The sequence below is a fragment of the Oncorhynchus nerka genome, linkage group LG22 (assembly GCF_034236695.1).
Source record: "Oncorhynchus nerka isolate Pitt River linkage group LG22, Oner_Uvic_2.0, whole genome shotgun sequence".
NCBI lineage: Eukaryota > Metazoa > Chordata > Actinopteri > Salmoniformes > Salmonidae > Oncorhynchus > Oncorhynchus nerka.
In genome coordinates, this window is record NC_088417.1 from 28,757,699 (window position 1) to 28,785,621 (window position 27,923).

The 27,923-nt window shown below is 42.0% G+C and overlaps 2 protein-coding genes across 2 annotated transcripts in view; both read left to right on the forward strand.

Annotated features, from left to right (window-relative positions):
* Nucleotides 1-16,937, forward strand: part of LOC115105080 (cyclic nucleotide-gated cation channel beta-3-like) — a 31,254-nt gene extending 14,317 nt beyond the window's left edge. The window contains exons 11-18 of the mRNA XM_029626657.2: nucleotides 543-684; nucleotides 7,859-8,018; nucleotides 8,446-8,543; nucleotides 11,027-11,110; nucleotides 15,199-15,317; nucleotides 15,624-15,776; nucleotides 16,074-16,218; nucleotides 16,388-16,937. Coding sequence (XP_029482517.2) covers nucleotides 543-684; nucleotides 7,859-8,018; nucleotides 8,446-8,543; nucleotides 11,027-11,110; nucleotides 15,199-15,317; nucleotides 15,624-15,776; nucleotides 16,074-16,218; nucleotides 16,388-16,414 — 928 coding nt within the window. The 3' untranslated portion in view covers nucleotides 16,415-16,937. The remainder of the gene's footprint in view (nucleotides 1-542; nucleotides 685-7,858; nucleotides 8,019-8,445; nucleotides 8,544-11,026; nucleotides 11,111-15,198; nucleotides 15,318-15,623; nucleotides 15,777-16,073; nucleotides 16,219-16,387) is intronic.
* A 576-nt stretch (nucleotides 16,938-17,513) lies between these two features.
* LOC115104517 (cyclic nucleotide-gated cation channel beta-3-like) overlaps nucleotides 17,514-27,923 on the forward strand; it is a 33,436-nt gene continuing 23,026 nt past the window's right edge. The window contains exons 1-3 of the mRNA XM_065007115.1: nucleotides 17,514-17,925; nucleotides 19,630-19,708; nucleotides 21,351-21,498. Coding sequence (XP_064863187.1) covers nucleotides 17,797-17,925; nucleotides 19,630-19,708; nucleotides 21,351-21,498 — 356 coding nt within the window. The 5' untranslated portion in view covers nucleotides 17,514-17,796. The remainder of the gene's footprint in view (nucleotides 17,926-19,629; nucleotides 19,709-21,350; nucleotides 21,499-27,923) is intronic.

The following is a 27,923-nucleotide window of genomic DNA, read 5'->3' on the forward strand; positions in this document are numbered from 1 at the left end:
ACATAATTTAGACATACAGGACTATGTATACATTTTTTCTCTATTTGGACTGCCTTATGTGTTTTTTTTTTTTTTAGTTACCTGAGCAGTTTCTTCTATGCGGAGAAATCCCTGCTGATGATAGCAGAGTTGCCATTTCCCGACACCTTATTCGGACAGTTGTTTCAGATGGCCAACTATTTTTTCGGCGCCTTCTTTTTGTCCATCTTTCTTGGCCAGGTAGTCCTCTAAGTGTGCTTGATTTTTGTCACATTTTTGTCTTTTATTTTGTTTTGGTGTTTGACAATTTCCTTTTTTCTACAATTCTTGATTTTCTTTGGTGCAGTTTTTCTCTTAAAAAAAAATTTCCCCCCCAAAACATTTTGAACACTTTTCCCATCTCAGGTCATAACCTTTGATCCAGTGCCAGGGAGGTCAAAAACACACAACCAAATGACCTAGCTACTGCGGAGCAGAGAGACTAGCACCCCTCCTAACGCCACCCCCTCTCCACACACAGATACCTGTCTAATACCTGTCTAATACCCCACTCCTCTCTACAGGTACTTGCGTTGTTACTATTACGCAGTCCGCAGTCTGATCAACATCGGTGGTCTTCCAGAGCCCCACACAGTCTTTGAGATTACCTTTCAGTTGACAAACTTTTTCGTGGGTGTCTTCGTGTTCTCCAGTTTGATTGGACAGGTAACAGGAAGAGACATAGTCAGATAGATCTCCCATTGGCTTTCCCATCTAGGCTCTAGAGCTCCTATTGACATAATCAAAGCCCCCCATTACCCCGATTCATCTGGAAACCTTAACCTTAGCAGTGTTTCTTACATCACAACCTAGTCTCTGTCTTTGTCATAGCATAGATGTCATAGAGAATAACTGGGTGGGCGGTTCTCTTTCAATTATTAGTTTCAGCAGGTTTTTCAGTTCTCATCTTCTGTGTTGGGTGACTTTACCGAAAGGAATGTTTTCACTTCGGGTAAGAACAAGCTACTGAGACTTGGCTAGCTTAGCTGCAAGGCTTAGCTAACCTGGCAAGCTCGCTGCAAGTCTAGCTATCTTTTTTTAGGTCGAGAGACATGCTTTTGTTCGTCGCAAGTCCAACAAAGCACTAGCTTCCTTTGGCTAACATTGTGCTTACTAGCTAAGTTGCTAGCACATGAGGCGAATGGAATTGTAGCTACGTTCACATTGTTAAATGATTAGCTTTCTCCGGCTAGTACTGTGCTAACTAGCCAGGCTATTAGCCCACGTGGTGAACGCTAGTTTAGTTTCACTTTATTCTCGGATTAGCTATTTTTTTGGCACCATGGAGCCTGCCAGGCCCGGCCACTGCCCCAGCACATCTATGTCCATGCAGTTTAACCATATCATGCTGTCTGCCTGGGTCCTGAACCCATGGGGGTGGCAGTGCAGAGAGGGACTGGAACGACGGGAGGAAACTCCCCTCTCGAACTGTTCCAGGCAAGCAACTCCTCTCATCCATCCCAGCTGGTGTGACGGAAGCCAAACGTAACTAGGACAAACCCTTGACCGACAAGTTCCAAACCTGACTTTTTTCCAACCGGTGGTCGAGCCCTCACTGGTCAACCACCTCAACCCCAGTGCCTCGTCACTGAAAGGCACATGGTAAGATGGACACATTTTTTGCATTTATCTGCCAAAAGTTTACGAGTTCTGTACAAGCATTGAATGCTTGCCTACCAATCCGATATGATGCTGGAGATGCATCATCTTTTAGCAAGTCTAACCCAGACTTTTGGGATGAGATCTGTGTCGTCACAGACCTCTACCTCAGATCCTCCAGAGGCACCATTCAAGGCTGTGGCTGTGCCATGAGCCTTGCAGTGGTGGGGTGGAGAGCCTTGTGGCTCAACTTGTCCAGCCTGTTGGACAAAGCGAAAGCACATTTCCTTGACCCTCCTGTCAAGCCAGCCCACAGACCTGGGAACTGTGGCTACCCGGCCTACCCTCCCCGAGCCAAGGCTTCACGGCAGGGAGAGGGCAATTAGCTGAATCCCCCAGCAACGCAGCAGAGACCGAACCCACAATTCTGGTCCCCGAACAGGGGTTGACAGTGGGGAAAATCAAGGACCCACCCAGCTGATTTTTTTCCCTATATGGGGGAAGGGGTACACCCCCTGCAGCAGAGAGGGGCAGCCAGCAGTTCACCTCTGTGCTCCTGGAACCCATGTCCTTGCATTCGCTCTCAAGGAAGACGAGGGGAATCCACTCTACCTCTGAATGCCCTCTCTGACACGACTCCCCCGACTCTCGTTCAAGCAGCTGGGGCAGGACAACAAATTGGCAGTCGCGACCAACCACTGTCCCTATGTTCCATTGTGTCAACACTGCCCTTGTCAATAAAAAAGTATCTGCTGTATCCAGGTGTCATACCAAGGACATAGAGCAAAAATTGTGAGAGTCTACTGACCTGTGGCCTACTCGCCACAAGAGCAGGGAACTGGCGCGCATGCGCAGTCCAGCCCTGGGTCTGGTCCATGGTGACAAAGGGGTACAGACTGCAGTGTCATGTCTTTGGCATCATTAAACTAAAGACTTATTTATCAAATAACTCTGTACTTATTATTACGCGATTAAACTGATTAATCATGTAACTGTAATTAACTAGGAAGTCGGGGCACCAAGGAAAATATTCAGATTATAAAGTTATAATTTTCCTACTATAACTTTCAGATATTAATATCTGATCACTTAGTCTTCTGATTAATGAATTCTTCTTTACCTCACGTTAGTCTCATTCCAAACGTCGTAAATGGTTGGTTATCTGCACAAACCCTGTCTTCACTATGTCATCCATACATCAATTGTCTTAAATCATTTATTTACTAACTAAGTAATTCACAGAAATGCATAACCAAACAGTAGATAGTTACAAGGAAATGATAACGGAGTTTCCCTAGTGGGCTAAACCGGCATCGCGGCTTGGTGTACAAAAGGGGAAGTGGGGGTCAACTGAGATGAGACACTGGAAAGTTGATCATTATAACAATTGAAATGCTAATCCTTTGCACATGAACGCTCACTGATTCGGAAACAATTGCAATCAATATATATATATATATTTACATTCAGTGTGTCGTCGGGATCTCTGTTGAAAAGTTTGTTTCTGTTGGAGAGTTTGTCCACTCTCTCTCTCTCTGTCGTGGTTAGAATGGATAGTTCAGAGTGACATTCATTCATGTTGTTATAGAATAGATGTTTCGGCGGTTGTCGGTCTTCGCGTTCAATGATACCGAATTCCTAGCTGCAGACTAGTAATTAATATCAAATACTTGTTCGTATACTGTCGGTATCGATAGTCTAAGAGTTTAACCACGTGGTATAGTTAAAAGATTCAGCCATCTACTCAAACCTTATGTTTATGGTCTCCTCTCAAACCTTGGCCCTCTCGTTATCGAGGTAAGCTGGTCTGCAACCTTTGGTCTGTTGAGAAATTCTCACGGTGGGGGTTTTATTCGGAAGAGCAGTAAGGGGCCTGTCCCAGGACGCCAGACCATAACTGTGCTCATGGGCGGTCCTCTGATTTAGTTAAACTCCAAAGGGAATTTGAGTTTCCTTCATTAAACAGTCCAAAATCATATTACACAATTTCACAAACAGTATCATCCTCACTCATTCATCTTATACAACAATTAGATGTAAGCCTCATATCTGAGGCTATTGTATAAACAGCGTTATGGTAATGTGGCCTTATTGTCTCCCATGAGTTTCACAAAATTGTACCAAACGGACCAGTTCGTAGCTGGATTCTTCGCCGATCTTTTATACCTTCTCCAGAACATAAATGTTGTTCGGACCTCAAGTTCTGTGAGGTGGAAGAAATTATTTTGTTCCCTCTATGAAAACTCTCTCTCTATACTGTGGCCATGAGGAGATAATCTCCTCCAGGAATTTACAACCTGAGGTCGCAGCAGCCTGAATGTAGGAGACAGAGAGAGGGGGATTGTGCTCGCTGTACCCAAAGAGGGCAACGCCATGACAGCAGTTTGCTATGAGACCACCCGTTTTCAACTGCATTTTGGAATCAGTGGTGATTGGCGACTCCTGTCTATTAAGCAAAGAGGCTATCAGGGCAATATCTGCAGCAGAGAGCCACCTCGGCTTCTACTCCCAGTACTTCCTGCTTCCCAAAAAAGGTGGAGGGGTAAACCACATTCTGGACCTACGGGGCCTCAACAGCTATCTGAAAATGTTCACGTTCCCATATGTTTACATTCAACATTCTGTCTTGGTTCACATTTTCACATAAGCATCCTGCCAGCACACAGGAGGTTTCTAAGGTTTAGGAGCCACTTATTTTCAGCATAAGCTCAGTCAGAGTGAGGAAAGAAGGCTCATCCCTCATCTTGGTAGCCCCTCGATGGCCAGGCAAGCTTCGGGTAGCGGAGATCATTCTCCTGCTGTACGACGAGCCCTGGCAACTCCCGTTATGCAGGGATCTTTTGACCCAAGCGAACTGAGAGATTTTCCACCCTCACCTAGAAACCATGGCCCGCTGCGCCTGGCCCGTGACAGGTTAAATTTGGATGTGACAGGCCTGCAGCTTGGAGTCATTGAGACTATTCAGAGTGCCAGGGCCCCTTCTACATGACAAGTGGTGCCTTTTTGAGAAGTGGTGTGACCAAAAACAGATCATTCCTTAAAAAATTATCTGTATCCAAGGTTTTATGCTTTTTTTGCAGTACCTTATTGACAGTGGGTAGGCATTCCCCACTGTTAATGTCTATCTAGCTGCTATCTCGGCCTGTCATATAGGTTTTAACAATAACAGTGGGAAAACACCCCTCGTTACTGTTTCATGAAGGAGCAGTCCACTTACCTCCAGTATCAAAGCCTTTGCTCCATCTTTTGGCTATTTCACGGCAGCCTTTTGAGCCGCTGGAAAGCGTTGACTGGTTTACTGGTCGCCTTTATGTCCGCAAAGTGAGTGAGTGAGCTGCATGCACTATCAGCTCACTATTCGTGTCTACAGTTTGCCCCGGGCTTTTCCAAGGTTTCTTTGTTGCCCAACCTCGTCTTTTGCCTAAGGTCAGCGACCTTGGCTTTCCACCCGCCACCCTTCACTTCTACGGAAGAAGAGCATATCCATCATTTGTGTCCAGTACGTACATTACGTGTATACTTGGATAGAACAAGAGCTTTGCACAAAAGCGACCAACTCTTTGTGTTCTGGGCACCTCCTTGCAAGGAGGCCCCTCTCTTGTCAACGGTTATCACATTGGATTGTGGAAGCTATTATATTGGCCTAAAATAGCAAGGGCTTACAGCCTGCAGAGAGTCTGAGGGCTCACTCCAGAGGTATGTTTACCTCTTGGGAACTGTTCAAGGCATCTCCTTACAGGAGATTTGCGATGTGGCTTGTTGGGTAACCCCTCATACTTTTATGAGGTTCTACCAGTTAGACATCATTGTACCTTCTTTGGCACATATTGTCCTCAGTGTCGTGGCCTTTGAGGGTTGATATGTTGAGACTACCTGGCTTTGGAGAGCATGCTTGCGATACGGGCGTTGGCCAAAATCCTACATGTGAGATATGTGGGATTTTTGAAAGAGAACTCAAGGTTACTTTCGTAACCCCGGTTCTCTAATATTATGAGTGAGATATCTCACCGCATTCCCCTACTCGCAAGAGTGTGAGGAAGTTCGGAATGCTTGAAAATGACTAGAGGGCGGGCGAGTTGCTCCTTATTGTGAGGGGAGGGGCTCACCTCAATTGCCACTCGACCTGTCTGTCTCCAACAAATGTGTGCAATTGGTTCTTTGAGCTTCTGAGATTCAGGTCAATCCCATATGTGAGATATCTCACTCATTATATCAGAGAACTGGGGTTACGAAAGTAACTCAGTTTCCTGGATACAGATTAAGCCTAGTCCTTGACTAAAAAGCATCTCACTGGAGAATCGCTGTTGAAGGTGCCGTTTAGTCCACGATTAGACTCAAACTGTTTAAGTGAACAAAAGAAGATGTTTGATGATAGCGTTATTTCCCTGGCCCATAGCCACCTCAGTCTCCGGACTCTGATCTATCCAGACGGATATAGATATAAACTCAGCAAAAAAAGAAATGTCCTCTCACTGTCAATTACTTTAATTTTCAGCAAACTTAACATGTGTAAATATTTGTATGAACATAACAAGATTCAACAACTGAGACATAAACTGAACAAGTTCCACAGACATGTGACTAACATAAATGGTATAATGTGTCCCTGAACAAAGGGGGAGTCAAAATCAAAAGTAACGGTCAGCATCTGGTGTGGCCACCAGCTACATTTAGTACTGCAGTGCATCTCCTCCTCATGGACTGCACCAGATTTGCCAGTTCTTGTTACCCCACTTTTCCACCAAGGCACCTGCAAGTTCCCAGACATTTCTGGGGGGAATGGCCCTAGCCCTCACTCTCCGATCCAACAGGTCCCAGACGTGCTCAATGGGATTGAGATCCGGGCTCGTCGCTGGCCATGGCAGAACACTGATATTCTTATCCTGCAGGAAATCACACACAGAACGAGCAGTATCGCTGGTGGCATTGTCATGCTGGAGGGTCATGTCAGGATGAGCCTGCAGTTAGGATACCACATGAGGGAGGAGGATGTCTTCCCTGTAACGCACAGCGTTGAGATTGCCTGCATTGACAACAAGCTCAGTCCGATGATGCTATGACACACCGCCCCAGACCATGACAGACCCTCCACCTCCAAATCGATCCCGCTCCAGAGTACAGGCCTCGGTGTAACGCTCATTCCTTTGACGATGAATGCGAATCCTGACCATCACCCCTGGTGAAACAAAATCATGACTCGTCAGTGAAGGGCACTTTTTGCCAGTCCTGTTTGGTCCAGCGATGGTGGGTTTGTGACCATAGGTAACGTCGTTGCCGGTGATGTCTGGTGAGGACCTGCCTTTACAACAGGCCTACAAGCCCTCAGTCCAGCCTCTCTCAGCCTATTGAGGACAGTCTGAGCACTGATGGAGGGATTGTGCATTGCTGGTGTAGCTCGTGCAGTTGTTATTGCCATCCTGTAAATGTCCGGCAGGTGTGATGTTCGGATGTACCGATCCTGTGCAGGTGTTGTTACACGTGGTCTGCCACTGCAAGGACGATCAGCTGTCCGTCCTGTCTCCCTGTAGTGCTGTCTTAGGCATCTCACAGTACGGACATTGCAATTTATTGCCCTGGCCACTGCAGTCCTCATGCCTCCTTGCAGCATGCCTAAGGCACGTTCACGCAGATGATAGGGACCCTGGGCATTTTTCTTTTGGTGTTTTTCAGTCAGTAGAAAGGCCTCTTTAGTGTCCTAAGTTCTCATAACTGTGACCTTAATTGCCTACTGTCTGTAAGCTGTTGTGTCTTAACAACAGTTCCACAGGTGCATGTTCATTAATTGTTTAAGGTTCATTGGACAAGCATGAGAAACAGTGTTAAACCTTTACAATGAAGATCTGTGAAGTTATTTGGATTTTTACAAATTATCTTTGAAAAACAGGGTCCTGAAAAAGGGACGTTTCTTTTTTTGCTGAGTTTAGTAGATTATAAACCTGTAGAAATGCAGGTAAGTAGTCAGGTGGTGGATTGGTAATGAATCAAATATGATTTTATCCTACTGACCAGCCTCACTGACCTATATTTAGCTTGGAATTCCTGTGACATGTTTATTTGATATATTGTAAATGTCACTTATTACATTTGTTTCAAGTTGGTGTGCGCGCGGGGGTGGGGGGTTTGTAAAAAAAAAAAGATTTACGTGTAATTTTGCTGACAACCAACTTGTAACAAATGGATCTATGAATATAAGTTGAACTTGAGCTCAGTTGACTTATGTGTCTAATATGATCCATTCCAGATGAGAGATGTCATTGGGGCAGCCACCACAGGCCAGACCTACTTTCGTTCCTCCATGGACAACACTGTGTATTATATGGTGTCAAATAACATCCCCAAACTGTGCCAGAACAGAATACGCACCTGGTACAACTACACCTGGGACGCACAGGGCATGCTGGGTAAGGAAACTCTCAGGTGCGTCTCAAGTGGCACTCTATTCCCTATTTGAGACGCAACCTCAATATTTTACTTCAAGCATTAAAGGTAGACTCTACAAAATGACGTTGCCAGGAGCAGCACCAGAAACAGTGAGATGAGGGAGATGCAACACTTCGCTCTCCCACAGTCACACACAGTATCTGTGCATGTGCACGGGTTTGCTTCACACGGTGTACAGCGTGGTATAACAGTGGAGAAGTTGAGCCTCGCGCTTCAACACTCTTGGTTGTCCCAGAAATTGACCCACTATGCTGTTTACTTTCTGCATCTACATCATATCGCCGAGTCTACCTTTAACAGAGGCTCAGGTCTAAGTGAATACGAGTTCTGTTCGATAAGACATCCGTAATTACCTGTGTATGTATGGTTCTTCTTGCCTGCCTTTAGATGAGTCTGAGCTGCTGGAGCAGATGCCTCTCGTCATGAGGACAGCCATTGCTGTTGACATCAACCTGGCTACCTTCCAGAAAATTGATCTATTTAAGGTACACACGAAAGCATGTATGCAAGCACACTAGTGGTGCGTGAGTCGGCTATGCGATAAAGTGAAAATCTGAGGCCCTAACCCGACCCTAACCTGCTAATATAGAACATGCGCTATAGGCTACAGTCAGAGACTGCAGAATGATTTTTTAAAAGGGGGTGCAGGATTGTTTTGGTCCTGATTTAGATATGTTTCGGTTTATAATTTCCAATATTTTTTTGTAGGCTATTTGTTAGTCAACTTGTCTATAGTTAGATACATGTAGCTTTTCTTTTGACCTTATATGTTGCCCTAGAAGACTAAATAAACCCTTGCTCACCAGAATAATATCAATAATCGATACAATGAATGATTCAGTGTCTATTGTAGTGTTAGTGTAGTGTTGACATCGATAAAGTTATCTCTGTCATCTCTGCTTCTTTCGCGGAGCAAATACGTTTAGGGACCTGTGATAAAATGCAATACATTTTTTGACTGGAAATATGTTCTGTGCAAAATTTCCAAATGACAAATATTTGACCAGTTGTAAGGACATAGAAAGCTGTAAAAACGACCCAACATGTTTCTGGTAATATTTCAGGTTTGATTGGATGCATATTTTATGTGGTTGAAATACTATCAGCTTTTATGATGCTGATAAAGATCGCACCTCTACAGACAGTATCTAACTGCGAGTTCACATTCTCTCAAGATGGTGAAAGAAAGAAATCACTCCACTCCTGTTCCCAAGTCAACATTTACCCTACATTTGGTGTATAATTTTAATACAAGACATACTTAATTCTTCAGTAGTTAATATTAAGGCTGTGTGAGAGGTTATAGACCTACAGTCAGTGTGCAGATTTCAGTTTCCATTTAGACCATCTGAACAGTAGGCTACGGTTCCCTTGATGTGCCATAGGCCTATTTGAAGCTACCAGCTCTCACAGTCTCACTTCAGAATTAGACGTTCATCCATGTTTCTCTCAACTGTCACATTTCAAAGTTGTTCCAAACATCAAATTTCCAAGTGTTTAAGGTTAAGTTTAGACATTAACTCTGAATGTTTAAGGTTAGGGTTAAGTTCAGGCATTAACTCCAAATTCTTAAGGTTAGGCATTAACTTTGAATGGTTAAGGTTTGGGATAGGCTTAAAACTCAAGTGTAAAAATCAACTTTCTATCGCTGGATTCAAACGTGCAACATTTGGAATCCGAGGCAAATACTTACGCCCATCTGCCATCCCCATCTGCCACCACCTACTTGAACGTAACAGCTCTCGCTGTTGCCCCTAGTGGCCGGTATCCACGTCATCTCCTGACATACTCCGAAATGGATGTACGTAGAATACTGACTTGTATCACTGGTGACCAGGCTGATTTTAAGTCCCCATCTTGTTATTGTCGATTTTATATATAGCACCTCACAATCATCACAAATAACACTTCTATCATCCTCTTTTACCACTTCACCAAATCTTTCCCAAACATTACTTTTTTGGCCCTCTCTTCTCTTTGTTTTCAACACTCCATTTTGCAGCTTTTCACTTATTGAATTAAACTATGACATTTTCGTTTTTGCCTCTGTGGATTGATATGTATTTGTTCTGCCTGTTCCCAAAAGCATTGGGCGTGTAGTGTATTTGGCTCATGTACAGTACAGTTAGGCCTTAGAATGAGCGCCTCATGTCCACCAGATACATCATACACTTTGCATTCAGTTGGAAGTCATTCATTGTCAATGGAGCAGACTGCAACACTATGTTAGGGGTGCCGCGGTGCTATGTTAGGGGTGCCGTGGTGCGTTCTGTGTACCACGTGTTCAATATTTTCAGCTCATTCGTTGCTTTACCATGCGGTGGTACAAACAGAAGTGCAAACACAGACTCCAAACAGCTAGCTTTTAGCAAGATGAAAAGCAAAGCACATAGGTCAAGTACTGAAAATGCGGGCTAGCAAAACAAACAAAATGCATCTGGTGGACATCAAGCATTAGGCTTACACACTAATGCCAGATAGCCTATATTAATTAAAGGAAAACCTAAATATAGCCTATAGACATAAATTGCACAAGAATTATACATTTATGGGTTTTTTAAGGTATTGTTTTCTCTTTATTCAAACCGCCCGGCTGCAACCCACCCGCCCTTCATCCATACAATATTTCATGACCCTAAACCCGCCAGGATATGAGTCAACCCGCGCATCACTAACACGCACACACACACTTACAAAAAGCACAGACAAACATTACTTAAAGGAAAACTCCACCCAAAAACTATATTTCGGTATTTGTTTCATTAGGCCATTGTTGATATAGGCCCCAAATATTTTGCATGTCAGCGATCAAATTTTCAAGATATATAACTTTCAAAGTACAGAAATACAGCCAGTATGATGCATTTTGCATCATATCTTGAATGTTCCTTTAATCAACCTCACAGAAATGTGTACATGTAATACCTTGTGATGCTTTAGTCTATGATGTTGAATTGTATTTCCTCAGGGTTGTGATAACCAGATGTTGGTAGACATGTTGCTGAGGCTTAAGTCTATTATATATCTACCTGGGGACTTTGTGGTGCAGAAGGTGAGTTTGTGTGTGAGTGTGTTTTATTGACTACCTTCTCTATCTGCTGCTGCCGAAGCACTTCCTTGACCATGTCAAACATAATCCTGTCATCGCTGGAGGTGAAATTACATAGAGGGAGAGAGATAAACAAAAAAGGGGTGATAGAGAGAGACGCAGTCATGGAATTAGCTGTTTCATGTAGTCTATAAAGGAACTGTTAAATGCGGTCGTCCGCATAGGGTAATATTGGTAAAGACATGCAGTATACTCAGCTTTTTAAAATCATCTATATGTGTGTATATTTGGTTCCCCATAGGGAGATAATGTTAAAAGAGATGTACAGTGCCTTCGGAAAGTATTCATACCCCTTGATTTATTCCACTATTATTGCACACAGAGTGAATCCATGCAACTTACTATGTGACAATTGTCATAACTCTCCTGTGACGATCTGAAGGATCGGGTTACAGGGGGGTCCGCTCTACAGCATGCTCTCTCTCAAAGAGGGGGAGAGCGGAAAGTAGACTGTTTTATGGTCGGTCATAAAATACGCTGTCCCTATGCTCTGTAGTGTTCGAGGTTGGAATGTAAACTATGGAACACAGAGAGACCCTTGGCCATCAAAAGATTGAATAATGATGTTTCTATTTTTGAGAATGTGGGAATGGTCCGTGGACACTTAAGGGACAGTCATGTCGAGTGTGTTTCATTTGGTGATCTCATGAAGGACAGGAAACACACATAACTGTATCTCTTAAAGTGTACAGTCCCCACGTTGGAATGGCTACACTTCTACAGGCCACGTAGACGATGCAGCTGTAGATTTGGCTACACGGCTGGAAATGGTTCAACTCTGAGACTATCGATCACTACAGAATTTCCTAGACGTGTATAATTACTAGTCTGAAGCGAGAAATTACAGTTGAAGTCGGACGTTTACATACACTTAGGTTGGAGTCATTATAACTCGTTTTTCAACCACTCCACAAATTTCTTGTTAACAAACTATAGTTTTGGCAAGTCGGTTAGGACAGCTACTTTGTGCATGACACAAGTAATTTTTCCAACAATTGTTTACAGACAGACTATTTCACTTATAATTCACTGTATCACAATTCCAGTGGGTCAGAAGTTTACATACACTAAGTTGACTGTGCCTTGAAACAGCTTGGAACATTCCAGAAAATGATATCATGGCTTTAGAAGCTTCTGATAGGCTAATTGACATCATTTGAGTCAATTGGAGGTGTACCTGTGGATGTATTTCAAGGCCTACCTTCAAACTCAGTGCCTCTTTGAATGACATAATGGGAAAATCTAAAGAAATCAGCCAAGACCTCAGAAAAAAAATTGTAGACCTACCTTCAAGCAATTTCCAAATGCCTGAAGGTACCACGTTCATCTGTACAAACAATAGTACACAAGTATAAACACCATGGGACCACGCAGCCGTCATACCGCTCAGGAAGGAGACTCGTTCTGTCTCCTAGAGATGAACGTACTTTGGTGCGAAAAGTGCTTATCAATTCCAGAACAACAGCAAAGGACCTTGTGAAGATACTGGAGGAAACAGGTATAAAAGTATCTATATTCACAGTAAAACGAGTCCTGAAAGGGCACTCAGCAAGGAAGAAGCCACATCTCCAAAACTGCCATAAAAAAGCCAGACTACGGTTTGCAACTGCACATGGGGACAAAGATCGTACTTTTTGGAGAAATGTCCTCTGGTCTGATGAAACAAAAATAGAACTGTTTGGCCATAATGACCATCGTTATGTTTGTAGGAGAAAGGGGGATGCTTGCAAGCCGAAGAACACCATCCCAACTGTGAAGCACAGGGGTGGCAGCATCATGTTGTGGGGGTGCTTTGCTGCAGGAGGGACTGGTGCACTTCACAAAATAGATGGCATCATGAGGGACTAAAATTATGTGGATATATTGAAGTCTTCCCTAGCATACTTCCAAAGTTGTGGCAAAATGGCTTAAGGACAACACAGTCAAGGTTTTGGAGTGGCCATCACAAAGCCCTGACCTCAATCCTATAGAAAATGTGTGGGCAGAACTGAAAAAGCGTGTGCGAGCAAAGAGGCCTACAAACCTGACTCAGTTACACCAGCTCTGTCAGGAGGAATGGGCCAAAATTCATCCAACTTATTGTGGGAAGCTTGTGGGAGGCTACCTGAAAAGTTTGACCCAAGTTAAGCAATTTAAAGGCAATGCTACCAAATACTAATTCACTGTATGTAAACTTCTGACCACTGGGAATGTGATGAAAGAAAGAAATGCTCAAATAAATCATTCTCTTTACTATTATTCTGAGATTTGACATTCTTAAAATAAAGTGGTGACCTACTGACCTAAGACTAAAACTTGGATTAGAAGTCAGGAATTGTGAAAAACGGAGTTGAAATGTATTTGGCTAAGGTGTATGTAAACTTCCGACTTCAACTGTACGTAAGTCTAGTACGAGAATACTGACAACCGCGAAACTATATATTCTATGCAACGACCAACGGTAGGCCTGACGTATCCATTATAACAGACACTATCCAGAGCTGCGGAGAAAGCTACAACCACAAAGAACATTGTGACTTCTGGGGAAGTTAACCAGAGACTCTCTGATGAACTGACTCTCCAGCAGACGGACCGGTGATTCCAACAGAGAAGACAGCAACGGCATACGGGCGTAAATATATACATTGCAATTATTCTCGAAAAAGGTGCAAAGGATTATCATTTCAATTAATATAATTATAGACTGTGTATAGTGAATCCATTTTTCCTTGCCTTTCTCAGTCCCCACCCCTTTCCTTTGTCTACCAAGCCGTCATATCGGCTTCGTCCGCTAGAGACTTTGTCTTTGTATCATGTAGTAACCCAAATATCAACTGTTTGTTTGTTATCTAATTCTGTGTGATTATTTAGTTAGTTAGTGAATAAATAAATATGCCAATTTGTATATCGCTGATTCATGATTTAGGCTAGGGTTCGTGCAGGTCTCCAAGGGTTTGCGACGTTCAGTAATGAGTACTGATGAGGTAATAATAATTCATTAACAGAAGACTGTAATTGATCAGATTTTAAAATATCTTAAGAGTTATATTGTGTAAATTATAACTCTGTAAATCACCATTTTCCATGGTGCCCCGCCTTCCTAGTTAATTAATGTTTGCATGATTATTTCAGTCACGTAATAATTAAACCTAGAGAACTGATTTGATATAAATAAGTCTTCACATTTAATGATTGCCCAGACACAACACAATTTTACTCCTGGACTTATTTAGGCTTGTCATAACGAAGAGGTTGAATGCTTATTGACTCAAAACCATTCAGCTTTTCATTTTTTATTCATTTGTTAAAAATTCCACTTTGACATTATGGGGGTATTGCCAGGGACACAAAATCTAAATGTAATCTATTTTAAATTCAGCCTGTAACTGTTAGAGGAATTCTAAATTCCTATATGTTTTGTAGCCAAAACCAAATTCACACTCTATGTATTTCATAATAAGTTGTAAATTTATCATTTTGCATGAAGTTCAGCATTTATTCTTGATGAGTACTGACCCAAAATACAAAGAACATTACATTTTAAAGAGAGAACATAAAATGACGTCATCAGTTTCTCACACTCTCTCCGATCCACACAATAGCGCAGTGTCTTCAGGTCTGGAGATTGTCTTCTACTCCCCTCATAAAACAAACATTCCAATCTGTCTAAAAGATATACTCTTCTCCACTAATGGAACATCAAACAAACATTTTTATCTGTCTAAAGAGATATGCCATCCCTCTCCCTTAAACCCGCAAGGTACAGACAATTCATTCGTTTTAACTACATTTTCAGTCCTAGTTTAACCAAAAACCCATACATTTCATACCACAACATAATAGTATTAAAATGAATGGTTCTAATTGAAATGTATACATAATTAATCATTTCAACTATAATTTCCTCCAACAGTAACACAACAAAATGTGGAAAAAGTCAAGGGGTGTGAATCATTTCTGAAGGCACTGTACATAATGGGGTGTGAATACTTTCTGAAGGCACTGTACATCTATAGCATGACAGTTTTCTATCTAACTATCTTATCCCGTAGGGAGATATTGGTAAAGAGATGTACATAATCAAGTCTGGAGCAGTACAGGTGGTTGGTGGACCAGATAACTCCATCGTGTTCGTTACACTGAAGGCCGGCTGTGTGTTTGGAGAAATCAGGTACAGAACAGAGCTCTACTGTGAACATGAAACAATGGGCTGCATCTGAAATGGCACACTATTTCCTACAGTGCACTATTTGACCAGGGCCCATATAATAAGGCTCTGTTAAGTAATCCTCTATGCACTCTAATCAAAAGTAGTGCACTATCGGCCTCCCGGGTGGCAGTGGTTAAGGGCGCTGTACTGCAAGTTGTGCACTATGTAGGAAATAGGCTGCCATTTCGGAAGCAGACATGGTGTAGCCTACACCAAGACGCTTGTTGTGAGTTTATATTATACAATTGGAGTGTTTTTCTTCAACAGTCTGTTGCAATCGTCTAAAGATGGCGGGAACAGGAGGACAGCTAATGTCAAAGCTCACGGCTTTGCTAACCTGTCCGTCCTGGAAAAGAAGGATCTCTTTGAAATTCTGGTCCACTACCCAATGGCTCAGAAGGTTCTAGCCAGGAAAGGAAAGTAAGAGAGGAGACTGGCTGTATTATTGGTACTGCATTGGATTAGTTCCTAGTTTTAATCTAAGATAATTAGTTAGTAGTAGTAGTCTCTTGTAGGGGAAACATTTAAAATACTAAAGAATACTGCTTCCCTGCTAACCTTTATCAATACAAATATGTATTTGGATAATCCATCTATACGGTAATAGCTCATCAAACTCTATTTATAGTTTATTGAGCTATAGATGGACTATTCAAATAAAATGTTGTCATGTAATGGAGATATACCTGACTCCTTTTTGACTCATTATTTTCCAAGGAAACTGATGAAGGCTAAGGGTCCAGCTGCTGCTAAGGCTGTTGAAGATAAAAAGAAAGGACTGGCGCTGTTCGGACCCAAACCCCCCACTCCTAAAATGCTGCGTGTCTTTGGGGGCAGCAAAGGCTTTTTGGAGAAACTCAAGGTAAGAAACATCCCTTACTCTCACTTTGACCCGTTGTTAACAACAGGCATGTACCGTATATGTTCAGTTTACAGTTGATAATGTACAAGGCAACTATTATAAATACTGTTAGTGGCTCGAGCTGGTTTGTAATCTACTGTACTGTGTTGTGGTTTTCTTTCTCTTGTAGCATGCCACTCAAAACCATAAAGATTGAGAATATCATCGTATCGTCTGCATCGTTTCTCATATGTATTACTTTTGTGGTGAATTTACAGTGCATTATTGTTCAATCCCCTCTTTACTCACAGCTAAATGAACAGTATGTGAGTGTGTGTACAGAACACTATTTTGAGGGATTTGTGTAAGAGGGATACAACTACCCTCTCGCATACTATCCTTTAGAATTGTTTAATCTTTCAAAAACTTTATTAAGATGTGCAATAATTAAAGAAAAGACAAAGTGATCATTTTTCATTTCATATCAATTATAAATTATATTTCAGGTTTAGAAACTGTTATTTTTGTGACCAATCACGATTTGTATTTGCCAATACACAACTCATGTAGTTTGTGGTGACAGTTATGGATGCAGTGCCAATCAAAGGATTTATTTTTCCGTGTAACGGGTGAGTAACAGTTTAGCTACGAAACAAGCTACTTAAGTGACATTTAATACGATCTGTCTGCTTTGTAAGATACACATTTACCTAAATAAATAAATTCTCATTTACTAACAACTGCATCAGTTCCATAGTATCATATTCTTCTTCATGATCTATTGTGTGTTGTGTTGAATAGTAGTTGAATGTGAAAGCAAGCCAACCATGGAGATCTCAGTCCAATAATCCCCTTATCCAGGGTGGGACATTGTGAAGTCTTAGCTAGGAAAGGGGCGGGACATTGTGATGTTTAATTAAGTAAGTGGGCTCCTCTCTGTATCTGTCCCCAGCTTTAACACACAGTAGCCAGTGAAGCTAAGAATAACCCAAATACTATATTCACTTTAACATAGCTGAGTTTAGCCCCTACCTAAGAGTCACAGTGCAATTCTTCTGTTGCTACGTTACTATTGTGTATTAAGAAATGTACCTGAATCTGGTGTTAAACTTATTTGAAGTTTGTTGATCAACTCTTGGACTTCTCTGATTGATCAATTCATTGATTTGAATTCATTGTCAATTATCCAAACCTACTGTCATGATTGCTGCAGCCATGGACAAGAAACAAAATGGCCTCCTACGGTAGAGTTGCTGCTCATTCAACACCTTTGAGTAGAGTACTTTTACCAAACAGTCCAACGTCACAGGAAGAGTGTTGGAGACGTGAAGCAGCCATAGGTGGCAGTGATAGCTGCTCTTTGTTGACCCATCCCATAGGAAGAGTGGAGAAGTGTGAAGAGCAGAGGGGGAGTTCCTATGAAGGAATTCATGGAACTGGAGATTAATTACCTGAGGCAGGCTGTCGCTCCGATTGTCAGGCATTCAGGGTTAGACAGTTAGTTAGATAGAGGAGAGAGTCTAAGGATCAGATCTGTTACCCTGGATAGGCTCGCCGGGTTCTCTGTTGCTCACACTGCCCACTAGCCAAACAACCACCATGTTTGGCAAGCTCAAAGCACTGTTCTCGGTGCCCGAGCCACCTCCGAAGTCGGATGCCACTGCTGCTCCTGCCACGGATCCTGCCCCCGCACCAGCTCCTGCTCCTGCCCCAGCACCTCCAGCAAAGGTAAGGCATCGCCTCTCTTTCCTAAACACTACAGCGGGATATATCATTGAAAGTGTTTTCCGGCAGGATGAATACTTAGACATAGGGGTAGAAATGTATTCATTTTTAGAGCGGTTGAATAAACACTGCCTATATTATTACCACTGATTATATAGATATTGTGGGACTTTAGTATACTGACTGGCTGTTATTGATGTATGTAAATGTTGTTTAGGATTGTTTCTGAATGTCTTAAACTGTACACAGGATTAAATGGCCCTAAAGATGTAATATAATATGGTTGGCATATATACAGTCAACATACGGTTTGACTAATTAACCTTATCCCATGACAAATTGCTCGAAACAGTATTTTGTCTTTATATTTTATAATGCTTGCTGTTTACCAAGAAAGTGGTGGGGCATCCAGTCTGCTGTTGTTTGAATCCCAGATGGCCCCTTTAAAGTGGACAAAATGTCATGTTCTAAATTAATATTAGATTCAACAGTATCTCTCAGTGATTCTGACACTGGCCAGTGACTCATGAGATGGTGAGATGGACTGGACAGCAAACCATGTCAGCTGAGTCAGTCGGATTAGGGAAAGCCTCAGGTTGAAACAGGCTGGACTCTGAAGCATTGAAACCAAGCTATCTCAAATACCTCCTATCAACAGTATAGCATAGCACTAGGGTTGAGAAGCACTTATAGCCTGGGTTTCAGGCTGAGTAATTGGCCTTTGTAGAGGAGAAGAAGTTGTCAACCAACATGAGATGAGGTGTAACCAAACATCATAATGGCGTTTAGAAGGAATATGTGTGACTCTTGCTCACAATTAAATTATTGATTATTTATCGAGTTAAAGTTCAAATTGTAACGTTTCGGCCGTCAGTGGCCTGAGTAATTGGCCTCAGTCTGGAAAGACTCTTATAGAAAGTGTTTGTTATTGAAGAGGAGGAGGGAATTCATGTATGAAAGACACCGAGAGGATTTTCACTGATTTAATTATTGGATCATCCTTTTCTTAGGATATGATTAAAGATGTTTGTTAATAAGACAAAAACCATTAATCTATCATAGACTCCAAAGTAAGAAAATGCTCACTTTGGAGTTAGACAGATGTACTGTCTACAAGCCATGAGTTTTCATACACTTTATTTCCAACATGGATTCTGCCCCCGTCCCTCCAAGTGCATCCTGGGCATTGAATGAAGAACCCAAGCCCTCCGAAAAATAATAGTTTGATTTTGTGAGATGGGATACACTTAATTGTTTCCACAGCATCATACTTATGAGTACTGGCATACCGGACACCCCCGCACACCTCGCAAGGTGGGAGGGCCCACAAGCTCTGGGGGCCCATGCGCCTGTCATCGATGACTATTTTTTTTGTTGTAATAAATCATTTTGACAGTAACCCACCAAAAAGTAATTCATGAACCTTTTTAATTTCCATATGTACTAGAAAGGTAAGTGTTTCTTTCTTGAGCTTCAAGAATATGACTGGTCAAAAAGCCTCAGACCTTAAAAAATAAAAATTGAACTGTGTCACTTCGGTGCTATTGGGCACCTGTCTTCATGTCTCATTGGACCATATCTAAGAGTAGGAGTGCTGATCTAGGATCAGTTTAGCCTTTTCAGGTAATAATGAATAAAAGGGGAAATCTGATCCTAGATCAGCATTACTCTAAGTCTGTTGGTGAATATGGGCTGTTGTTTTCCCAGGAAGAGGAGAAGCCTGCAGAGAAAAAGGATGAGGAGAAGAAAGAGGAAGAACCTAAGAAGGAGGAGGCTAAACCAGCAGGTAAGTTTGTTTGTTTTCATCTAGCATTTTCTCTTGCTTCTATATGCTATTGAACTTGCTCAGTTTGTGTCATATAATACTCAAACACAAGGGGACAGAATTAAGACTTTTCATTGTTGGCGTTTTGGCTGTGGCATACCCTCTGGCACACACCCAGAAATGTTGCAGCCACAACATTAACGAAGTCTCATTCTACCCTCTTGTCTATGGATTTCCTGGAACTCCAGGAGATGTATGTTAACTGTGATCTCTGCTTTATTTTACCCAACAGTACTATATATAACAATGGGCTGGGTTTCAAGTAAAGAACAAAAACAAAGCAGAAGTTGAAGGTTTCTGGCAAAAAAAACGTATGTTTGATTTGGGATCCAGTTGAGTTTATTTTTGCGTAACTAACAGAGTATATTGCAAACAAAACATTTTTTGTTGATTACATTATTCCAAAAATACTTTTTCTTACATTGGGAATCTGGCAGACCTCTACATTTGATTTAACAAGGCCCAAACTCCCAAAGTGATTGTGACATGTGAAGCTTTGGCTCCCTGATTCTTCAATATCCTCCCTTTCTCTCAGGCTCTCATTCAAAGATAGTAACTTACTACTTACTACATTTTACTCCATCATATCATTCAATTATTTTATTTAGTAACAACTAAATTTGATTCCATTATATAATTAAATTGGTTTGTTTATCATATCATTCCAGTTAACTATTTCAATGCTGAGGTGAAAGATAAGCTAATGTTTGATCTACCTGTGTTGTTGAGACATGAGTGCTGGTTTGGGAAGTAGGACACACATGACAGCCTGCTCCCTAGTCCATCTGTCTGTTCCTATACACCAGCAGCAGAAACAACACATGTCCACTCCCTCGGCACCTTTTCTCTTTCACTAATCCACATCTCAGAGACACACACTGACACTCAGTGCATTCTAGAACAACAAATGCTTCATTTATGATAGCTTTTTGTGTGTAATGGCAGTAAGCAATTCCATTACTTTCAGATGTTGTCATGTTGTTTTTCCCCTAAGTAATATATATTGAATATACAAACCATGCTCTTTCCATGACATAGACTGCCCAGGTGAAAGCTACGATCCCATATTGATGTCACTTGTTAAATCCACTTCAATCAGTGTAGATGAAGAGGAGGGGCAGGTTAAAGAAGGATATTTAACCTGAGACAATTGAGACATGGATTGTGTATGTGTGCCATTCAGAGGGTGAATGGGACAGACAAAATATTTACATTCCTTTGAACGGGGTATGATAGTAGGTGCCAGGCGCACTTGTTTGAGTGTGTCAAGAACTGCAACCCTGCTGGGTTTTTCACGCTCAACAGTTTCCCGTGTGTATCAAGAATGGTCCACCACCCGATAGGACATCCAGCCAACTTGACACAACTTTGGGATGCATTGGAGTCAACATGGGCCAGCATCCCTGTGGAACGCTTTGGACACCTTGTAGAGTCCATGCCCCAAAGCATTAAGGCTGTTCTGAGGGCAAAAAGGGATGCAACTCAATAATAGGAAGGTGTTCCTAATGTTTGGTATACTCAGTGTATGGTCTTAAGTTTCAGTCTCTACTCACGTTCTACACTGATCCACTTGCTCATATTATCTTTTGTACACTACCCATAGATCCTGCCCCAGCTCCAACCCCTGCCCCAGCCCCAGCCCCTGCCCCAGCCCCTGCCCCAGCCCCGGCCGCTGCCCCAGCCCCTGCCCCGGCCGCTGCCCCAGCACCTGTACCTGCAGAAGGGGACAAACCCGCTGATGGGGCTGAAGGGTAAGAACATGAATAACACCTGGCTGTGAAACTGTCTATGGGCTATTAGTTCAGCCAGTACACCCCACAGGAACTGCCAAATAGGGGTAGTAGGACATAACAAAGTTGTTAAAGAGATAGGGGAGAACATGGGGAGTGAGAGAGAGTTCATACTGGGGCTGTTCATCTACTGAGATAAGATGTGTTAATAATAATCTCGTTTTATTTGACACGTGCCGAATACAACGTGTAAAAAGCTTATACATGTGTTGTCCGTACACAGCACAGTAACATGTAGACTAGTCTCTTCCCACAACTGCAGTGACTGTGGCTTGTGGGAAGACAATAGTCTACATGTTTACAGTACTAAGGACAACATAAGCAAGATTACAAATAGACTGTTAGTGTGGTGTAGGCCTATATTGTGTCTGCAGGCAGCTGCTTAGCGATGGCTTGATGTTTTCCCTCCTCACTACAGAATGACTTGCAGCTTGTGACTCCCAAAGTAGCTGAATAAGATTATGGGATTATAGGTATTTGTGACTTAAGGAGGTCAGGGGATGGGTGGCGGTAGTTCACGTGTAAGTTTTATTTTAAAAGGGTTTCTTTGCTTTCTCTCTGTACTCTAGCTAATTTCTGACTTCAAGGAAGTAGGCTAACTTTTACAGTGGAATAGTCGCTGGTCTTGATTGAGAGAACTTCTATTCTGTATTTGGCTTCTGTAAAGACTGATTTCACATACAGTGTGTGTGACTTGTGCTGAAATCCTATTTCCTTGTTGAGGTACAGCCAAGTAAAAACAGAACGGAAATCCCACCTGCTTCTATTTCTGGCTATACAGAGTAGTAAGCTCCATACCTCTTAATGTGTGTGTGTGTGTTTTCTTAAATGCTTCATCTGGTATAGAATTCGTATAAGATGCTAGTGGGAAATATCTTTAAGCACAGTGCAGAGAAACGAGAACCATTCCTGCAGTGGAATTATTTATTTGATTTGATTTGACTGACCAAAGTGCCCTCTAGTGGCCTCATGGGTGGAATGTCAATAATATTTTTCATAATTTCATAATTAATAAACAGTATTTCAAAGAATATGCTGAAAATCAGCTGTTTCTATGTCAAACGGTTTTGTTATTTTTCAGTCTTCTGTGATGAATATAAAAGTGTAATATTGGGATGCAAACTCAACATAGAATACATTACAATTCTATATCTGACATGGTACAACCATGTATGTGATGTGTATACTTTTATTTTAAAGTAGAATAAATATGATGTGTGAACCTGATTTAGCCCACTGCAGTAAATTAAAAAAGAGACAGATAAAATATGAATACCAGTCCAATACAGCATCTTCTCAGAGTATATTAGGGATATACAGTACAGATGGAAAGTATTCTTAGTTTCCTGGCACACCTGGCAATTACTTTGTAACCAACTAATCACTAGCACCAGGATTACCTCCAGTGCGCCTGGAGAGAGCACGAGAGAGAGAGAGACGGCGATTATATTTGTTCCTAGTACTAAGATGGCAGGTGGGTGGTATGCTGCTGTGCTGAGTATGACTCAATAGGTCCCCATGGACAACACAGACATGGTGGTCCCACTGTGTTTACACAGGCAGCTCAATTCTGATCTTTTGCCGAATTATTGGCGATCTGATTGGTCAAAAGACCAATTAGTTGCAAAAGATCAGAATTGGGCAGACTTTGTAAACACAACCATAATGATTGCGAGGAGTTCTGTGAATGTAGCGAATGCAGCTCTGTACACCCAGGATCAAATCTAGGCCCTATCTAATACCATACTGGCGGGCCGGGTTTCCCGACTTAATTTGGCCCAGGGGTGGTTTTATTTGGCCCCCCAAGTTTTCTGTGGGAAAAAAAATCATATATTCTGTACCAGTCAAAAGTTTGGACACACCTACTCATTCCAGGGTTCTTCTTTATTTTTTTTACTATTTTCTACATTGTAGAATAATAGTGAAGACATCAAAACTATTAAATAAAACATATGGAATCATGTAGTAACCAAAAAAGTGTTAAACAAATCAAAATATATTTTATATTTGAGATTCTTCAAAGTATCCACCCTTTGTCTTGATGACAGCTCAAAGCAAATCAAATCAAATTGTATTGGTCACATACACGTGGTTAGCAGATAATGCGAGTGTAGTGAAATGCTTGTGCTTCTAGTTCCGACAGTGCAGTAGTATCTAACAAGTAATCAAACAAATGCACAACAACTACCATTATACACACAAATCTAAATGAATAAGAATATGTACATATAAATACAGTTGAAGTCAAAAGTTTACATACACTTAGGTTGGAGTCATTAAAACTTGTTTTTCAACCACTCCACAAATGTCTTGCTAACAAACTATAGTTTTGGCAAGTCAGTTTGGACATCTACGTTGTGCATGATACAAGTAATTTTTGTTTACAGACAGATTATTGTTTACAGACAGATTATTTCACTTATAATTCACTGTATCACAATTCCAGTGGGTCATAAGTTTGCATACACTAAGTTGACTGTGCCTTTAAACAGCTTGGGAAAATTATGTCATGGCTATAGAAGCTTCTGATTGGCTAATTGACATAATTTAAGTCAATTGGAGGTGTACCTGTGGATGTATTTCAAGGCCAACCTTCAAACTCAGTGCCTCTTTGCTTAACATCATGGGAAAAAATATATATATATCAGTCAAAAAATTGTAGACCTCCACATGACCATCCTTGGGAGCAATTTCCAATCGCCTGATGGTACCACGTTCAGCTGTACAAACAATAGTACGCAAGCATAAACACCATGGGACCACGCAGCCGTCATACCTTTCAGGAAGGAGACGCGTTCTGTCTCCTAGAGATGAACGTACTTTGGTGCGAAAAGTGCAAATCAATCCCAGAACAACAGCAAAGGACCTTGTGAAGATGCTGGAGGAAACCGGTACAGTATCTCTATATCCACAGTAAAACGAATCCTATATCAACATAACCTGAAAGGCCGCTCAGCAAGGAAGAAGCCATTGCTCCAAAACCGTCATAAAAAAGCCAGACTACGGTTTGCAACTGTACATGGGGACAAAGATCATACTTTTGGAGAAATGTCCTCTGGTCTGATGAAACAAAAATAGAACTGTTTGGCCATAATGAGCATCTTTATGTTTGGAGGAAAAAGGGGGAGGCTTGCAAGCCGAGGAACACCATCCCAACCATGAAGCACGGGGGTGGCAGCATCATGTTGTGGGGGTGCTTTGCTGCAGGAGGGACTGGTGCACTTCACAAAATAGATGGCTTCATGAGATAGGAAAATTATGTGGATATATTGAAGCAACATCTCAAGACATCAGTTAAAACTTGGACGCAAATGGGTCTTCCAAATGGAAAATGGCCCCAAGCATATTTCCAAAGTTGTGGCAAAATGGCTTAAGGACAATAAAGTCATGGTATTGGAGTGGCCATCACAAAGCCCTGACCTCAATCCTATAGAGCATATGTGGGCAGAACTGAAAAAGCGTGTGCGAGCAAGGAGGCCTACAAACCTGACTCAGTTACACCAGCTCTGTCAGGAGGAATGGGCCAAAATTCACCCAACGTTTTGTGGGAAGCTTGTAGAAAGCTACCCGAAATGTTTGACCCAAGTTAAACAATTTAAAGGCAATGCTAACAAATACTAATTGAGTGTATGTAAACTTCTGACCCACTGGGAATGTGATGTAAGAATTCAAAGCTGAAATAAATCATTCTCTCTACTATTATTCTGACATTTCACATTCTTCAATAAAAGTGGTGATCCTAACTGACCTAAGACGGGGAATTTTTACTCGGATTAAATGTCAGAAATTGTGAAAAACTGAGTTTAAATGTATTTGGCTAAGGTGTATGTAAACTTCTGACTTCAACTGTATATTGATGGCTGTTTGGCATAGGCAAGATGCAATAGATGGTATAAAATACAGTTTATACCTATGGGATGCGTAATGTAGGATATGTAGACATTATTAAAGTGGCATTATTTAAAGTGACTAGTGATACCTATATTAAATCCATTTATTAAATCTATTAAAGTGGCCAGATATTTGAGTCTCTATGTTAGCAGCGGCCACTCTGTTAGTGATGGCTGTTTAACTGTCTGATGGCCTTGAGAGCTGTTTTCAGTCTCTCGGTACCAGCTTTGATGCACCTGTACTGACCTCGCCTTCTGGATGATAACGGAGTGAACAGGCAGTAGCTGGTTGTTGTCCTTGATGATCTTTTTGGCCTTCCTGTGACATCGGGTGCTGTAGGTGCCCTGGAGGGCAGGTAGTTTGCCCCCGGGGATGCGTTGTGCATCTGGAGAGCCTTGCGGGTCTGGGCAGAGCAGTTGCCATACCAGGCGGTGATACAGCCCGACATCTGTAACATTTGTGAGGGTTTTATGTGACAAGACTAATTTCTTCAGCCTCTTAAGAGGCACTGTTGCGCCTTCTTCTCCACGCTGTCTGTGTGGGTGTTTGTTCAGTTTGTCCGTGATGTGTACGCCAAGGAACTTAAAACTTTCCACCTTCTGCACTACTGTCCCGTCGATGTGGATGGGGGGACGCTCCCTCTGCTGTTACCTGCAGTCCACGATCATCTCCTTTGTTTTGTTGCTGTTGAGTGAGAGGTTATTCTCCTGACACCACACTCCGAAGGCCCTCACCTCCTTCTTGTAGGCCATATCGTCGTTGTTGGTAATCAAGCCTACCACTGTGGTGTCATCTGCAAACTTGACGATTGAGTTGGAGGCAGGGTCGAAAGCCCAGGACCCAGTTGCACAGGGCGGGGTCGAGTTAGAGTTAGAGTAGTAATGGTCCAGAATGCTACCAACTTGTCACGCATTCGATATGTAGATAGAATTTAGGAAGCCTTGTTCTCAGATTAGGTTTGTTAAAATCCGCAGCTACAATAAATGCAGCCTCAGGGTATATGTTTCCAATTTAAATATAGTCCAGGGAAGTACTTTCAGGGCCGTAAAGGTATCTGCTTGGAGGGGGGTATACACGGCTGTGACTATAATCGAAGAGAATTCTCTTGGTATACAATGCAGTCGGCATTTGATTGTAAGGAATTCTGGGGTCAGGTGAACAATAGGACTTGAGTTCCTGTATGTTGTTATGATTGCACCATGAGTCGCTAATCATAAGGCATACACCCCTGCCCTTCTTCTTACCAGAGAGGTGTTGTTTCTGTCGGCGCAATGCGTGAAGAAACCGGGTGGCAGAACCGACTCACAACATATCCCAAGTGAGCCATGTTTCTGTGAAACAGAGAATGTTACAATCTCTGATGTCCCTCTGGAAGGCAACTCGTGCCCTAATTTCGTCCACCTTATTGTCTAGAGATTGGACATTGGCGAGTAATATGCTCGGAAGCGGTGGATGGTGTGCTCGCCTTCTAAGTCTGACCAGTAGGCCGCTCATTCTGCTTCTCCTGCGGCGACAGCGTTGTTTTGGGTCGGCCTTTGGGATAAGATCCCATGTCCATGGTGGAGGTCCAAACAAAGTATCTGCTTCGGGAAAGTCGTATTCCTGGTCATAATGTTGGTCAAATGACATCGCTTTTGTATCCAGTAGTTCTTCCCAGCTGTATGTAATGACACGTGAGATTTTCTGGGCTAACAATGTAAGAAATAAGGACCTGAAGTGAGGCAACCATCTCTGTCGGCACCATCTAGCTTTTCACACTCTTGGCATTCTCTCAACCAGCTTCATGAGGTAGTCACCTGGAATGCATTTCAATTAACAGGTGTGCCTTGTTCATAGTTAATTTGTGGAATTTCTTTCCTTCTTAATGCGTCTGAGCCAATCAATTATGTTGTGGCTAGGAATGGGTGGTATACAGAGGATAGCCCTATTTGGTAAAAGTACAAGTCAATATTATGGCAAGAACAGCTGAAATAAGCAAAGAGAAACGACAGTCCATTATTACTTTAAAACATGAAGGTCAGTCAATCAGAAAAATGCCAGGAACTTTAAAAGTTTCTTCAACTGCAGTCACAAAAACCATCAAGCGCTATGATGAAACTGGCTCTCATGAGGACCACCACAGGAAGGAAAGACCCAGAGTTACCTCTGCTGCAGAAGATAAATTCATTAGAGTCAACTGCACGTCAGATTGCAGCCCAAATAAATGCTTCACAGAGTTCAAGTAACAGACACATCTCAACATAAACTGTTCAGAGGATACTGGGGGTGAATAGGAGGGTGAATAGTTATGCATGCTCAAGTTTTCAGTTCTATTGTCTTATTTCTTGTTTGTTTCACACCCAAAAATATTTTGCATCTTCAAAGTGGTAGGCATGTTGTGTAAATCAAATGATACAAACTCCCCAATATCATTTACATTTACATTTAAGTCATTTAGCAGACGCTCTTATCCAGAGCAACTTACAAATTGGTGCGTTCACCTTAAGACATCCAGT